The 17,961-nt window shown below is 37.3% G+C and overlaps 1 protein-coding gene across 1 annotated transcript in view; it reads right to left on the bottom strand.

The window, feature by feature from the left end:
• The window catches only part of itga10 (integrin, alpha 10), a 41,986-nt gene extending 24,089 nt beyond the window's left edge, over positions 1 to 17,897 (bottom strand). Inside the window, exons 1-7 of the mRNA XM_059567549.1 lie at positions 17,518 to 17,897; positions 16,728 to 16,933; positions 3,841 to 3,952; positions 3,491 to 3,600; positions 3,302 to 3,390; positions 612 to 726; positions 402 to 529 (exon numbers count right to left, since the gene is read on the bottom strand). Coding sequence (XP_059423532.1) covers positions 402 to 529; positions 612 to 726; positions 3,302 to 3,390; positions 3,491 to 3,600; positions 3,841 to 3,952; positions 16,728 to 16,779 — 606 coding nt within the window. The 5' untranslated portion in view covers positions 16,780 to 16,933; positions 17,518 to 17,897. The remainder of the gene's footprint in view (positions 1 to 401; positions 530 to 611; positions 727 to 3,301; positions 3,391 to 3,490; positions 3,601 to 3,840; positions 3,953 to 16,727; positions 16,934 to 17,517) is intronic.
• Between the last annotated feature and the right edge of the window lie 64 nt (positions 17,898 to 17,961).

Here is a 17,961-nt window from a genome sequence, read left to right as displayed (position 1 = left end):
TTTGCACTCAAGTGAGAAAGTTATTTCTCACTTAAGCAATATTTCATAACAGTAAATAAATAGAAAAATTGTTCATAATGACAGTATTTTCCATAACCTTTTCAGATTTTACTAATTTTGAAGACTTTTTCGGGCACAGAATGCACTGATATATATATTTCAGGAACAATGGGAACCCTTCTTATGGCTACAAATTATTGTAATAATTTTTTGAGGACTAAATACATCCAACTGTCAGGCTAAGATGAGTTACTTATTCAAAACGAATGTTTACTAAAGTTCAGATCCAAGCCAAAGAGCTAAATCTGGAAAACCATATTCAGGTGTTTTTTTATATATATATATAACCACAAAAAATCTGTCAAAACTACAAAAATTTTTATTATAAAATTAAAACATACCTGCATTTGTTCAGGGCTTATGTGGAACTTGCTGAGAATGTTGCTAAGAAAGTTCTGCACTTCGAACCAAGGGTAGATACTATTAGAACCATCTAAAACAATCACTATATCCATGTATGTGGTGCATCCTGTGAAAAACAAACAGTTCAGTTAAATGCAATTGTTTCATTCAATCCAACAGGTCAGATGGACAGAGGATGTTCATCTCACTCTGCGCAGTGGGTGCAATGATGTCCTTGGGCTCCATGTCATTGGTGACAGAGGCACAGATTCCTGTGCTGAACAGAGATGTACCACATTCCTGGGACCATAGTGGAGCGCAGGCCTAAAGATTACACACAGAAAGTCTGTATTACAGTTGAAGTTCAGCATCTGTCGCACCACTTTTATGCTTTACACAATCTCTATTGGTACCTTACAGACTTACTATGAACATTGAGAATATTTGCACAAATCAGGGATTTTGTAAGCTGTATTTACTGTATTTTTGATCAAAATGAATGCAGCCTCGTTGAGCATACAAGACCTCTATCAAAAACATTTAAAAAATCATATCAAGCCCAAACGTTTGAACGGAAGTGCCATTGAGTTCTCATAACTTTGTCTCAAATGATTCTCTTAAAAGAATAAAGAAAACAATAAAGAATTTTGGAATAATTTGAATAAAGAAAATTCATATTGAAATCATATTAGTCTGAACAGAGTTCAAGTATTGTTGAGATCTCTTCTGAAACTTGGAAGTGGAATTATTCGGTTCTCTTTCTCCATAGAGAGAGAAAGAAGGAGATTTTGAAGATATGTGATTTTCTTTTCTTATGGGAAATGATCACTAAAATGAGATCGAAAAACAAGACTGAGAAGAGAAAGAAAAAATGAGAAGGAGCGATATGGAGAGCTGTTGATATGGTAATAAATGCTTTAACAGAGTTGGCGGCTGCTCCTGCAATAAAGCAATTTAAACGTACTTGGAGGGAATTGGGGGGAGAAGGGCAAAAAAACACATAAAAATAGTACATCTTCAAAGCGTGCCATTTATTTGCCTGAAAAACCATTGTGAGGATTGGTGAGGCAAAGAATGGAGAGAAAGAAAACATACCAAGAGTTGAAAGACGGAGAATGAGACAAAAGAAAGACGGGAAGGAGTGGTTAGACTGAAGGGGGGTAAATGTTCTCCGACTCCCCACCCTGTTATTATAAAGGCCTGTAACAGAAGGATGGGAGGATGGAGAAAGGGAAAGGAAAAAGGACAGAATAAGTGTGATACAGAACTGAAATGGTGATGAGGGTGAGAGGTGCTATGGCTTTTCCACGGCCTGTCATTACAAAGGGCTTGAGTCACATTCCTATCCTGTTATAGCACTGACCAAAGGAACAAACACAGACTCACACATCCCTAAACAGGTACATTCAATTAAACGCTTTGGTTAGTGATACTTGAATCTGCAATGTGGGGCTCATTACATCCATGCTGTGAGCGCTAGTTTTAGTTGGCATACGCCATGGTGAACTATGTGTGACTCCATCTCAGAAGCTGTACTCACTTGCTCTCTGTTTAACCCTACACAAACACACACACAAAAACATATTTTTGATTGAACACACATAGCCCGACTCCATCCGCTGAAACATTCGCTCGCTCTCATAAAACGTCTGACTACTGGTGAAAGCCACCCAGCCATTCCACCAAAGCCACAGCGGAGCGGCTTCCTAAACTGGACTGATCTGGTTCACTGCGTTCTGCCCGAAACAAACAGCTTTGTGTATGTGGAAGAGAGAGTGTGTGTGCGGGGAACAAGAAATACCAAGGCTGAAACCATGAATATTAAGAGGAAGACTGACTGTTCTGGTTGAGTTTTGGGTCAGGTGAGGTTTTGGCTTGTTTTTGTCTTTGTCTCCCACTCCATCTACCAATCCATACTTCCATATGTCTTAAAGAAATAGTTCACTCAAAAAGGAAAACTGTCATCATCTGTTTTTCCAAACTCACATGACTTTCTTTTCTTGCTATGCAAATCAGGATGTTTTACTTCCTTATGAATAATAATGTTAATATACCAACTTATTGAAGTACTGAAATCTGTTTTGTACCTTTGTAATACACTGGTACCCACCAAAAGCAGCTGGTGATGAGAAAGTCACGTGTTGAAACAAAGCCCATCACAAACAGCTTTTAGAAGCACAGTGCACAGTGTCATTCACACAAGCACTAAACACCATCATGGTGAGACTCATTAAACTGAAATATGCAATAAACTTTAATTTAACAACATTATATGTAACATACAATCCTAATAAACATTACAGATAAGAAAAAAATAAGAAGAAGAGTTCTGGGATTTTCACAGTTTTTTACCGTTAAAATCACAGTAATTTTATACAGTGCACTAAACAATTCTTTTCCAGCAAATTTGATCATGCTGTACTTCTCTTAAAATTAGAAAGCTCCAGTCCCAAAGCATTTGCATGGAACCTTGCAACTGACCACATTCCATTACATTTCTAATTTTGAATTACACACAAGAAAGAAAGTCATAAGTATGTTTTAACGAAAACACACCCATCTAGTCAAACACTGACTGTATAATGTGTCATTCTAATCGCAGCCACTTTTTAGCAGGTGGTCACATGAACAGATGGTGGCGGTTAGGTGAGACAGAGGGGATTTCATAACCATTCATTCTGCACGCCATACCACAAATACGTACACACTCATGCCTACTCAGATATATATATATATATATATATATATATATATATATATATAAATATATATATATATATATATATATAAACACACAAAAATTGCTGAATAATCTAAATACTGCTGTGATGTCAGTGCTCAAACATGAGATGTTTTTGGATTCTAAATACACTCTACAGAATTTCAAATATAATCTCACCAGGAAGCCATCTGAAGCAGCAGGGGTTAGCGTCATCCCCAAATGAGAGTTTTTAAGATTTCGAGACACGTTCTGAAATGCATTTTCACCTGTACAGGGCATAACACAAAAACATGTTGTAAACTACTACTCCATGCACAACACAGTCATTGAATGTAAATGTTCATAGCCAGAGAGTTGATCCAATACCTAGGTTGACTTTTGAACAATTGGAATTTGTCTCATCTCCCACAATGCACTTGTAAATATCCCCCTTCCTGTTATTTTGTGGTCCATCCCATGGAGCACCAACCAGAATTCTGTTCATAAAACAATGAGTCACTCAGAATATCAAAAAATCTTTACAGATGAGACTTTGCAAGGACCACAAAACATTTATTTATATTTGTAATTCTAAGTTTTGTTATAGTTTGTGATCACCTGATGATCTCTTAATATACTAAAACCTTGTCAGGGTCCATATGTAATATCTAAATGGTATTTATCCTCAAGAACTTCTAAATGTGAGCAAAAACCCAAAAATATTGAAAAGTACTCACGATTTCTCTCCATTGTTCTCATGCTGTAACACAGAGAAGCCGAACAGAGCATCTTCAGGCCCACTGAAGATCCGTGGCCTCTTCACATCAATATTAAAACACTCACACAGCCCTAAAAAAAGAGAAACATAAAGTAGAATAATGCATACTATAGTTACCATAAATAAACCTGTGCTGCTTAATGTATTTGTAGGACGTTTTTTAAAGAATGTTTAAGCAATAGAAAGTTCCAATGAACAGCATTTATTTAAAGGGATAATTCACATAAAAATTAAAAGTGACAGACAGGCAGACAGATAGACAGGAAAAGGCCAGAGAAAAATTTTTTGCAAAAGAGAGAAGAGAAGAGAGGAAAAGAGAAGGGCGTCGGTTGTAATAACTACTGAACATAGTAGTTCCTTGTTATGACATACAGACCTGGCTTTTATATGACTGAGAGAGAGAGAGAGAGAGAGAGAGAGAGAGAGAGAGAGAGAGAGAGGCTGACGCAGTAGTTTACCAGTGGATTTGTAGCTCATGGCAAATGTAACTTGAAACAACCTTACTGGCCAAAACAGACTTGTGGAACAAAGATGACCAGTCAATCACACTCCCAGCATAATACCAACCCTGAAACCTATCTGACGAGATTTCTCTGTTTTGTGTGATACGGTTTTGACCCACACTGAGGTCTCATTCACTGTGGGTGAAGTTGTACTCTGAGTGGATTTCTTAGGATTTTTTACTCAGAAAGCAGAGGGGGAGGCTTTCACAAAGGGGGCAGGCAGAAAACCAAACCCCACAGACCTCAAACAGGGTGCCTGTATTTCTTTCTTTCAGTTTCTCATCGTCTCTCTCTTTCCAATGGAATGAGAACATGGAGGGGGATCCATATGGATCAAAGAACAAATGGCACATGGTCTGTAATTCATGCTTCCCCCCCTGAAATGTTCACAAAACCTAACTTGTCTTCCCAAAATTCTCCTGTGCCCCTATTTCTCCTTTTCCCTGTTTGCACTATTTTCCTCCAAAAAAGAGTGACAAAGTGACATGCAATGCTTTCAAACTATACATTGGTTCGGTTTGTGTATTCCCAGGGAATCAATCCCATAACCAATAACTTTTGAACCTACACACTTATGAATGTCATTGTGTAACACACACACACAAAAAAACAATAAATTGTCATTTATCATTTTAAAGACAAAATACATAACATATAATATGTAATTATATTTACATTTACACTTAGCAGACGTCATTTAGCAGACACTTTTATCCAGAGTGACTTACAAATGAGGAAATTAGAAGCAATCAAACTAACAAAAGAGCAATATTATGTAAGTGCAGGGAAAAGTCCCAGTTATTCTAAAGCAGTACACATAGCAAGTTTTTTTTTGATAATAAATAAAAAAGAAAACAATATAAAAAAATAATAAAACAAGTAGAATAGAAAAACAATAGACAATGCTAGTGTTAGAGGGTCATTTTTTATTATAATAAATAAATTAGTAGTGCTAGTGTTAGAAGGTCAAGTTTTTTTATGTGTGTGTGTGTGTGTTTATATATATATATATATATATATATATATATATATATATATATATATATATATAAGTAAACAAGTCAGAATAGAAATTGAATAGAGGGTGCTAGTGTTAGAAGGTCAAGAACTGCGTCCTCTAGGGGTCGCTATGGGGAACACCTCGTCGTGACCCATGTCTGAAGCATAGATTGAAAAAACACCGGCAACAGCCTCTGACGTCACTACCGGCGCGACTATAAATCAGCGCCAGGAGAAAACGTCATTCTCTTCTTCGCCTTCACTGACTGTTCTGTTTGATGCTTACATCTGAAAGAACCGGTAAGAGCGATCTTTCTCTGTATATCATGGCGACTACTAGCCATCGTTTAGACAATGTGTGCATCCGTGTCGGCGTTATTTGACACCCGATGACACACGCGATCTTTGCCTCTTTTTTTTAGGTGAAGAGCACCGCGCGATGTCTTTGAGGAGGCCATCTGCGTGCATTGTGAGCGTTTTTTTAATGAAAAAGCTCCATTCTCATTCGTCTCTCTTTCCGAGAAAAAAAAAAAAGGAAAAAAGGCAGCCATTTGCTTCCCGTGGCTCAGGACCCACCGCTGCTGAGGCATGGAGGAGAATGAGCTCGTGAGAATACAGGTGGATCTGTCTGAATGGTTTAAGAGGGACTTTCCCTTTTGCGCTCGTAAAGGCGACGGATGAGAGAAAGCCTCGGGAGGATGTCATATCTTTAACACTTTCTGATACTGAGGTTAGTGCTCTGCTGGGTTTTTACCCAGGAAAAGCAGGAGATATTTGAGGACAGTGAAGAAGCTGAGGCTGAGCCTTCTCCTGCCCTGCGTATGTAGAGCTGTTGGAGATTATGGATCGTGCCACGGAAAAGTTGGACTTGCCATGAAAGTGCGCTAACAAGGTGACGCTCTGAGGCCAAAAAAACAAAACAAAAAAACCTCAATGAGCGTTATCATTCTGACCATAGCCCTCCTGCTCAAGTGAGCCTTCCATTTCTGCCTGATCTCCATACAGAGATTGAAAAGAAATGAAAGAGGCCATTTTCTTCTCGCATCCATCAGTTTCGGCATAAGAGCGGTACTGACATCAAGGCTATGCACGAAAATGGCTATGAGAGGATGCCCCCTGTAGAAAGAGCTTTCTTTCTGCAGGGGAGACATCCTCTCTTAATCTCCCTCCTTGCCATCTATGCCCCTTCAAGAATTACATCTGGCTTAAATGGCAAGACATACGCAGCAGCAGGTCAGGCTGTGGCTTTTTTAAACATGATGGTGGTTGTAACGCATTCAAAACTTCATATTCACGGGAAGAAGGAGGCTGGAACTGGCGGACAATCAAACAGAAACTTTAATTACAAACACAAAACAGCGCAGCAGCCCCTCACGGCCGACTTGCGCACACAAAAAAAATCAAAACACACACTAAAACCCAGGCCTGGTCCTCTCTCGTCCTTCACTGTCGTTGCTCCTCTTTTATATCCTTCCATCTCCTCCGTGGGACTCGAGACCGGTGGGTCGAGCAGGTGTCGCTCATTTCCAATCACTCCACCGGCCTCTCTGCCCGCCCCACTCGTCACAGTGGAGCTTCAAGCATATCAGACTGATCTGCTAAGAGACCTGGATAGAGGCAAGGGCCTTTCTCCTGATCAGGTAGCCGAGCTGCGCCGCACCACAGATCTTTCTCCATGCTACCAAGCAGGCTGCCTCCGCTATGGGCAGGACTATGGCGGCCATGGTGGTAGCGGAAAAGACGTCTGAAAGTAAAGGTTTTATTCTCGATGCTCAGGTTTCGCCTTCTGAACTTTTCGGTATTTCCGTTGAGACCGTGATCGAGAGGTTCTGGGAGACGAAGACACTCTGCTGCTTTCAGATCCTTCGTTCCACGAATGTCCCATTCGTCTTGGGCGCCACTCCACCTATGTATCCTTGGATACCTATCTAAACAGGGTGTTGCTACTAGAGATCTGTTGAGACAGCTCTTTCAGAAAGCTTATTCAAAAGCTAGTGGTAGCCCCTGTGTGACAGGCAAGACTTAGAATAAAATGCTAGGTTCTTAACCGTATCCCTTTAAAGGAATCTTTCCTGATTCCAAGCCTTCAGCTCTCCAAGCCTCCATTTGTAACCTGAGACGTTTTTTATAATACATAAAAAGAAAAGAAGCAGTTAGAATAGAATTAGAATAGAGATTGCTAGCGTTAGAGGGTCAAGTGTAGTTGGAAGCAGTGTTGGATGTAACTAGTTACTAAGTAATATTACTATAATTTGATTTATTTTACCTTGAAAAAGTAAAGTAAGGGATCTTATTTTTTCTGTTATTTATTTACAGTTACTTCTTATGTAATTGAACTTAATACTGTGTATAGACTAGAACTTTTACAGTATATACAAATAAAATTGTGGATTTAGCATCAAAATTTTAAATCTAACCTTAAAATGCATGATTTTTATGAACCCTTCTCACTTTAAATACTATGGTGGGTTAATAAGAATATTGATAACACTCTAGTGTTCAATTCTCATGATTAACTCAGTTATTAGCATGAATATTGTTGTTGTATTGGCTGTTTATTATTACTTAAAGCACACATTAATGTCTTATTCTGTAAGGTCTTATTCTAAATCCTTAACCTTATCTAATTCTTAAACATAACAACTACTTTACTCAGTATTAATAAGCAGTAATTAGGAGTATATTGTGGCAAAAGTCATAGTTAATAATTAGTTATTAATAGTAATCTAAAATGTGACCAGAATATTTTATGTAGTTATCTATTATTTATTTGAAAGAATTAAAAGAACCGTTTCATGTCTATCCTTGTATCAATAACTTGTTGAGGTTGATATAGGATTTAGAAACTAATCAGTAATGAGTAATTAATTTCTTTTTGGAGAGAGCAATTTGTATGGTAATCTAATTACCCTGTTGGAGATGTAATTTGTAACTAGTGATTAATTAAATTTTTAGAGTAACTTACCCAACAAGTTGGCTAAAGACTCAACTGCTCGATGTTAAAAGTTTATGAAAGTGTTTTTGTGCCTCTTTGTGATGGCACTATAATGCACCATTCACTTGCCGATTGCAAGCTTCTGGGTGGCACATACGTCTCTGAAGTAGTGAACTGAGGTAAAGGGGTGTAGAACCAGTGGTTGTTTTGTAGGCACACATCAATGCTTTGAATTTTATGCAAGCAGCTATTGGTAGCCATTGGCCGAGTGCAAATTAATAATATGTAATATATATAAAATAATTAAAATAATAAAAATACTAAAGTCATGAGAAACTACCAAAAAATCAAGATGTAAACTGAATTTTTCCCCTTAATATCTATTTTTCCCCTATTTTGTCCCTCATTGTTTTTATTGAACAGCATACTGAATCAAATCCGGAATCAGGAAATTAATTATGGTTAATTGTTTTTTAAAATAAATATAATGAGAACAGGCAGCATTGTCTTAATTACAGAAAAAAAAACTGAATAGGAAATATCCTAACCAGTGAGGGGGGTCTTTGCATATTATGTTGGACAACTGGGGTCCCTCAAGTCATATAGGTTGAGAACCACTGCATTAGTGGAACATGCCCATACACCCGCGGTTACTCTGCAGGACACTTGTGTGAACTTGAGACTTCATATATACATTTAAAACGACACTAAGATGAAAACTAAGAAAAGTGAAGTGAGTTTGGAGAAGAGTTCTAATATCAGATCCATTGACATTGACATTCAATGGAATGTTTAAGCGTGACTTATTTGTCCAAAAGTGCCATTTATCATTTCCAAACTATCTTCATCTAAAGCCACCCTCCGAATACTCCCCTCTTCTCAATTACACTTGTTTTGCTCTTATTCGTCAATGTTTGTTTCTATGTGTGAATGAGATGTAAAGTATCTTTAGCCCTCTGTTTCAGCTCTGTGGGTTTTCTTGGTCCATGCCTCTAAGGCTCTGTCATGACAACTGTAAACATTTATATATCTTGGTGGTGAACAGTCTGGAAAAGCAGTCCAGATTTTCTCACTCCTTACACATAAAAACACATATATACACTTATTACACACACATAAATGCATTCCTACACCACTCTGAGACATAGACATTCTCACCCTCCACTGGATGGAAGTCACTTTGAATGAATATGAATATTATTAGAAATGCAAATGTACAGTTCAGTCATGCCAGCATGACTAATATGTGAACACATATGGGACACATTACTGAAAGAGAACATGTTACTAAGAAACATACTCAAACGGGAAACTATTTTATCCATGTTAAAAACAGTGCAATTTAGTTATTCCAACCCTCTTTTCCACAAGCTCTCTCATTTCTGTCAACTATTTTTGGGTCATTGAAATATAAGTCTACAATATAGAAAAGGGGTGTAAAACACAGTTTCTTAGAAATGTATGAATAGTTCTATATGAATTTGCCACCAATTCACCGATGCGTAAAACTGACACATTTACCCATCAGGGCCATATTCTTAAAGATTCTAAGGATCCTCTCAGAGAGCTCCTAATTTAGCTTAAAACATTTCTAATTAGGAGTCTTAGCTTAAAAGGGATTCAGGACCAATCTGAGAGCAACTCAGGAGGCAGGGCTGACCTTGTTGCTAGCTTTGACACAGTCTTTTGAAGAATGTGATTGGTTGTTGTCTATCAGTGTTCGAATTGAGTCAAAGCTCTTGGGGGGTCCCCAACCCCCCCAACCCCCCCCCCCCCCCAAAAAAAAAAACAACTAATAATATACATATTAGTATTTATTTATTTCATATAATAATATAATTTACTTTACTTTACTTGTGAATTTAATTTACTTTGTGTGTTTCATAACATGTTTTTGCAGCTGAGCATTTACTAAGTAAAATTAAATAAAAATCTATGAAATAACAAGATGGCTCTTCTCTTCTTTCCCTTGTCCATATCTGAGAAAATAATGTAAGATGTAAGTTGTAATATTATATTTGTTGTCGTTACTGTGAATATATTTAAGAAAGCACTCCATGTTATTCATGCTACTTATTAAGGTTATTAATGGTGATATACTTTGAACAGTGCACATGTAGGCATTTTATTTCATTAAAAAAACTAATTTATCTTGAATGTAGTTACATAACCCTTTCATATTTTCAAGCAGAAGTTGTCATAGTTGGGTAAACTTCTATAGTGGTGAATGAGAGTATATGTTTAAATATATGTTTTGTCACAATAGTGTTTCTACAAGAGGGAAAAAATAGAAATAATTTGATACGATTACGATGCTGATGACCATTAATCAATTTTGATCTCTTGATTCACTATCAATTCACATGAATAGGCCTACTGTACTTACTTTTCTTGGGTTAAACTCAGTATTTTCTTGCATTAATTAATATTCACTTGTGTGTGCTTATACGAGTATCTTTTTAAAATGTATAATCTAGTGTTTGATCATGTCTAAATATTTATTTAAATGCAAAACCTAAAAATAAGTAAGCAGTTATGACCTGCAATACTCTTTTGAGCAACTAGAGTATGTATATTTATTAGAGTGGGTAAACAATGGCATTGCAAATGGAAATTATTATTTTTCTGGCCACAAAATGACTTTAATTTGCCTCTTTGCATTGAATTTAAAATCCTTTTCTCCACTTAACCTTAAATAATACACTAATTGTATTAGGCTATACATAATAATGGAAAATAGGATACAATTCATAACAAAAACGGTTGATCTGCATGTTTGTCTTCGGCGTAATAATCAATGCATGTGTGTCTCACGCACAATTCGTGAGAGTTAGCAACCCTGCTGTATCATCGTTGACACAAAAAAAGCCTTCACCTGATGAACATTTTCATCAGTAATAATGTCCTTAATTAAATTAACACTGTTTTTGAGCAGTTAAGGTTACTAGATTTAAAATGATTTGTTTAATTCAGAATGGGTGCAATGCTAGCTCCAAACAAGATTCTATTTTTCTCAGAATTAAGTTAGATGGCTAATTACAACTAACAAGCCGATAGTGAGCTAGCATCATAAGATAAAAAAAAACAACTATTGACAGACCAAGATTATAAGTGATTCTCTGATTCTAAGATAAACACTTATTCAGTAGCAATAAATTAGGTGTACCAAACAATCATAAAACAAAGAAATATTATCTTACCGTTATCGTGAGGTAAAATAATGACGAAGGATCACTCTGTCAGCCAATCACACAGCGACGTCGCGCCCGCAGTCTGTAAATTCCTTCAGAAAACAGCGTGTGGCGCACTTGAGCGTATTTTCAGATGCACATCTAATTTGAAGTAGCTTTTTATGGGAGCGGCACTTTTTACAGTCTATGGAGCGGCAGCGCAATACTTTGGTAAAAAATAGATAGATAGGGCTATGTCAAATATTGTTTCTATTTTAGTTTTAATGAAAAACCAGGGGACCCCCCAAGGTCATTTTTTTGGGCCTTATGGGGGGTCCCTTGATGCTTATGGGGGGTCCCGGACCCCCCCAGCCCCCCCTCAATTCGAACACTGTTGTCTATGAAGGAAATTAAAAGAGCACTTTTAAGAGTAGGGTCTATTATAAGACTTCACTTTTAAATTACAGGCCTAATTTTTCCTGCTTTTACCATACTCTCTCTCTCTCTCTCACACACACACACACACACACACACACACACACACACACACACACACACACACACATTATATATGTATGTATATTATTTATTTTTTATTTACTATGCTGTCGTACTTAACATATTTGATAGGAAATGACCATGACAGGAAATGACATTGCTGTATTTTTCCAGTTGCCAAATATGTTGCTGTGGTTAATGTATTAATTCACTTCTATTTCTGGTGCTATGGCATTTCTGCAGAGTGTCAGAGATGTTAGCCTGTCTCTAATGAGATCGGTCACAAACACAATACCCGCACCATCTAATGTGTAGTGTCTTATTAACTAACTGTCATGCATTGAAACACATTTCTTCTCCCTCTTCATGTTTCGTCCATTTTCTCCTCTGCTAAATAAACTCTTAAGCCTCTTAAAAATCCTCATCCGTACTCCTAACAATTTTGGACCTTAACCCTTTACCAGTCACCCCCCATTTTTTGGCATGGAGACAGAAATGACATAGCCAAAATAAAAAGGTTTCCGCTCATGATTCTTTTTGACTAGATACATAATCAACATTTGTTCACAAAGCTGACACTTCAAAGTTTACTTTTCAGGAATCAGAATTACTTAGACTGTTATGATAATAGAGATATATAAGCTCAAACATAAAAACAAAAATAAAAATATAAAAAACATATTTTTTAAATGTATTAAAAAAATTTGATGTAGGATATGTGTTTAGAAACACAGTGTAGCTAAAGCCACAAGTCTACCAAAGCTTTATATGAAAATGTCATAATCTAATCTGTAAAACTGTGAATTTTATGAAATATTTTTTAAGGCCATGTCATGTGTGTTTTTACAGAAGGCTAATCTTATTGATTTATGGCACTTGTCATCTCTGTAAGATCTCACATGTAAACACTCCTGTGTGCTTTGTCTGTGTTTTTGTCTCTGAAAACTATTCTATTGTTCTCACCAAATGAGTCTTTCACATCTCCGCCAGGTATGACACATTATCCGCATTATTATTTTATCATCATTCTTTTGCTTTTATTCCACCTTTATTAGCCTTTGTAACAAATTTTGTTGTGTTATTTCAAGCTTTACAATCCACTAAACTGCAATCTCACTTCAGTCTCAGTATGCATTTAGCCCTTATTTATCAAAAGTCTTACTATAAAAATACAACAAAACATTTTCTTATGACCTTACATGAATTATTGTGACAGAAATGCATTATGAAGAAGAAATGCACCTGCTATAGGGCTTGGGCGCCACGTTGCATTCTGGGATGTGGCGGCCATGTTGATGGCCTCGCGAATGTAAACATACAGCAAGTTGAACGAGAAGAAGCAGAGTTTGGAGAAAGAAAAAAGATGTCAAAGATGTTTTCGAAGCATTGTTTTGCTTACTTGAAAGCAACCTTAGCGTGATGTTGGGCTTTTTAAGATAACAGGGTGGTTGTTGTGAGAGCACGATTTCACGCCAATCTGTAAGCAAAGTCATGTTAGACCTAGCTTCACAACTCGCTTAACGTTAGTTAATGCAGCAGAGGGATAGCAACAGAAAGATGAATGTTGAAATGTTCCCGTATTTTGGATGAGTAACTCTGGAATTTTCCCTTATTTTCAATGTTCAATGTTTACTTAAGCTATATAAATGAATATTCAGATGTTATTGTCTCCATGGTCGTGCCTCCAAGCAGGAAAGCAGTGGAAAGTTAATCCATTCTCATTTTATTTTCCCCATGGCGATTATGTGTTGCACTATTACACCCCACAATACAGCAACGGTTTACCATGGTTGAAATAGACTTTTAATTACCGTATTTTTCGGACTATAAGTCGCACCTGAGTATAAGTCGCATCAGTCCAAAAATACGTCATGATGAGGCAAAAAACATATATAAGTCGCATTCATTTAGAACCGAGAACCAAGAGAAAACATTACCGTCTACAGCCGTGAGAGGGGGCTCTATGCTGCTCAGTGTAGACTACAGGAGCACTGAGCAGCATCTCTGGCAGCATAGAGCGCCCTCTCGCGGCTGTAGACGGTAATGTTTTCTCTTGGTTCATTTCTCTTGGTTCATGTCAAATTAGTAGCAGTAAAGGAGGCCATCAACATGGCGGCCACGCCAAGTAATGACGTCACGACGCCCAAGCCCTATTAGTAGCATTAAAGCTAACGTTAGCATCAAGCTACATCAGACAATTTATGAAATTATTAGTACACTTTTACTCAAAATTCACTTTAAACCCAGATCGAGTGTTTGTAATAACTTCCTTTTGCGATCACGAGTGGAATTTGGTCGTTTACTGTTGTAAAAAAATGCTATTTATAGCCTTTTACATCGCTGCACAAGTTAGCATTTCAGATGTACATTTTTAAAATTTTTTATAAAAACGCCCCAGATCTCAAGAAAATCTCATACCAAGCTTTACTATCGTAATCACGGTTTTATTATTCGGATATTTCGTGTGTACAGAGGTGTATCAGTGTTGTTATGGACAGATAACTACCAGGAAGTGTACAGGAAGCATGTGACACGATGCTGCGGTGTCCAGTTATGACACTCTAAAGATTGACAAGGCGTAGGACCAATCGAGTCTGTCTGACACAAAGCACGAGCACTGAGGAGCAAACACACAGAGACAGCGCTGGGAGAGGCTGTTTATCATCAGATCGCGTAAATCAGTGGAAAATTAATAGAAATGATGATTCTGTCTGAAGAAATATGAAGTAAACATCAGTAAATATATCCATATATCTCCGCAGATATGCATCTTTGGTCTATAAATCCTTATTGACACTGTTCAGTGAGTCTATGTGAACACAAATAAAGCGCTGCAGACGTGACTGAGTATGAATGAGTGGTGAATTTCTATTCAAAATGTGGCATAATATTTTGCACTCCTGATGTCACTGCAACAGTTTTATCAAAACATTGGTCAAATATCGAAGCTAGAGTCTTTAAACTTTCAACCGATGCACAGTTTGTCCAGATCAAGTAAGAGAGTGATGTTTAACGTGCTGTGAAAGTGAAACAATAATAAACTGGGGCCGTCGCCGATCCTTGCAAGCAAAGGGGTTAAAGGGTTAGTTCATTCAAAAATGAAAATTATGTCATTAATAACTTACCCTCATGTCGTTCCTAACCAGTAAGACCTCCATTTATCTTCGGAACACTGTTTAAGATATTTTAGATGTAGTCCGAGAGCTTTCTGTTCCTCCATTGAAAATGTATGTATGGTATACTGTCCATGTCCAGAAAGATAATAAAAACGTCATCAAAGTAGTCCATGTGACATCAGAGGGTCAGTTAGAATTTGTTGAAGCATCGAAAATACATTTTGGTCCAAAAGTAACAAAAAATTACGACTTTATTCAGCATCGTCTTCTCTTACGGGTCTGTTGTGAGTGCGTTCAAAACACTGCAGTGGTGCTGTTGACGTATGACACTGCTGATGTGTTATCTTTGTTATTGGGCGCACCAGAAAACACGTCAGCATTGTCATACGTCAGAAGCGTCGTGAACGCACTCACAACATTCCCGTAATGGAGGGACAGAAAGCTCTCGGAGTAAATCTAAAATATCTTAAACTTTGTTCCGAAGATAAACGGAGGTCTCACGGGTTTGGAACGATGTGAGGGTGAGTTTTTAATTACATAATTTTAATTTTTGGATAAGTGGTGATAAGTGGTGTAAAGCAAATTCCAAGGATTCTCCCACTAATTTCTTTCTTTAAATCATAATCTTTTTTTAACAGATTTAATGTACTGCATCTATTGAAAGCCATTTCAGTGGATTGCTCCCGTCTAGCACTTTTCTCTTCTGCTTTATGTTGTTTTTATTTCTCATGTTATGTCTCAATCCACTCTCCTGTAAGTGGCGGGGGCGGATGATTTTAGAGTGAGAAATGTAGGGAGCAATGGAGGGGGCAAGGGGGTGGAATTCCCAGAGTCCACACCTGTGTTCTCCATCTAAAGCACAGAAGAACATACCTAAACACGAGAGAGCTTGCTCATCACAGAGCATCTGCAGAATCCATCAGCAGCCACAGCATATATGCTCAAAAACAGACACCAACACCTACAGTAATGCAGTCTAGGTGGCACAGCGCATATAAACATAGGCAGTATGGTGTGTAAAGAATGCTAGTGGCATTAATCTTGACTACAGTCTGGAAATACTTCAACTGCAACTGCTGTGGTCCATTAAAGCAGTATTTCTAGCGTTTACTCTAATTTGTCCAGATATGTGATGTTGTATACCTAATAGTACCATGATAAGTAGGTTTCTTTATCTAAAATCTTAGTTTCTTCCAGTGTTGAATTTAAACAATAGTCTCCCTCGCAATCTCAACGTCTTGATGAAGTCAGACAATAGGATATACTGAAACTCTATAATGTAAGTAATTACAGTAAAAAGACTACTGCAAGGAAATTGATGTAGTTATGATTGATAAAGAAGATTTTCATGCTTTACACTATAATTAAATACAATCAAGTCTATTCTTAAACGTATCTGAGCCGCATCAGTAATTATTGCATGGTAGCCTATAACATAAATCTATGGTAGAAAAAGACTTCAGTTGAACAACTGAATAATGTCTTTGGGGTCACAGTCAACAACTTGTGTTACAAGATTGTAGGTGGAGGGGTCTTACGGATGACAGCTTTAAATTGTCTGATATATATATAATTTTTTTTTATGTGTAACTTAGTTAAACACAAAACAAACTAGTTAAACTCACCTTTGAGAAGAATAGTGATCTTCAACAGCAGCAGGTACTTCTGAATCTCCATTGATGAATGAGTTTCTTTTTCGCCTTTTGTATTTGTTTTTTCTCACCAGTGGTTGTCAATAAAGCGCGCGCACGCGCGTGATTCCTCGGGTGGAGATGTATAACTCACGCGCTCATGGTGCTGGACTGTAGCGCACGCGTCGCTCTCACATTCCCTGCGCATGAAAGACATTACTGTATAGCCTTTTGGTCTGGTCCGGACGCAACTTTTTATGCGTTTTTGTTATAGTAAAAGTGCAAAAAATAGTTTGACCATGTTTCCAATTAGTAACACTACACTCGCGCGTACGCACAGAGGTCACTATGTTTCTTTAATTAACAACAACAACAACGACGTTCAGTCGAGTTGCTAATAATTACAAATGATAAATAACGACATAATACAATGACATTTGACCCAAAATTTATAATTTGCTTATTCACTCACCCTTATATTATCCAAATCCATCTTTTTCTTTCGTGTTAAAGAAATGGAGACGCTAGGCAAAATATTAGGAACTGACAATACTTTTTCATATAGCCTAAAGAAAGTGAATGGTGACTTAAACTGTCTTCAGTCCATTCACATCTCCTTTTGTGTCTGACTAAAGAAAATAAGACTTTAGGTTTGGTAAAACATGAGGGTGAGGAAGAAATTAAAGAATTTTAGTCACCTTTAAATGTTGGGGTAAATAAACAGTTTAACGGTAGCTATTAAGCACAACTTGACAAACCAGCAAATTAAAAAAGGTTAACTTACCGTATTATTTCCCACATAAACAACGTTCATTAAAAATCCAGTTTTGCGCGGCTCCAACACCTGCTGTCGTCAAAAGAGCGCGCGCTTAAGTTTAGTCCAGACGAGAGGTGCCAAAAATAAATAGGCTACATTCGCAAAAAAAAAAAAAAAACACTGTCCAAACTATTTTTCCGGGATTATATGTCAATGCTTTTAGAGAAGAAACATGTATCCCTTGCATATGAAATATGGGAACTATCTTAAATTTTAATTTACACAACTGTCCTGAGGTGAAATTTATTTCATTGCTTTCATAGCAGCTTTCTTTCAACCGCAACGTGTTTCCAAGTCTCCATAATATATACAAGCAAATGAAAGAGCGCCTTGATTCTGCAGCAATACCTTCGTCTCCCTCAGTCAACTGGACACTCTTTCTGAGCCTGGCCCACAAATCTCTCTCACTCT

Source organism: Carassius carassius, chromosome 15, assembly GCF_963082965.1.
Source record: "Carassius carassius chromosome 15, fCarCar2.1, whole genome shotgun sequence".
In the NCBI taxonomy this organism is placed as follows: domain Eukaryota; kingdom Metazoa; phylum Chordata; class Actinopteri; order Cypriniformes; family Cyprinidae; genus Carassius; species Carassius carassius.
The sequence above is the reverse complement of the archived record's forward strand: the minus strand, read 5'-3'. Positions and strand labels throughout refer to the sequence as shown.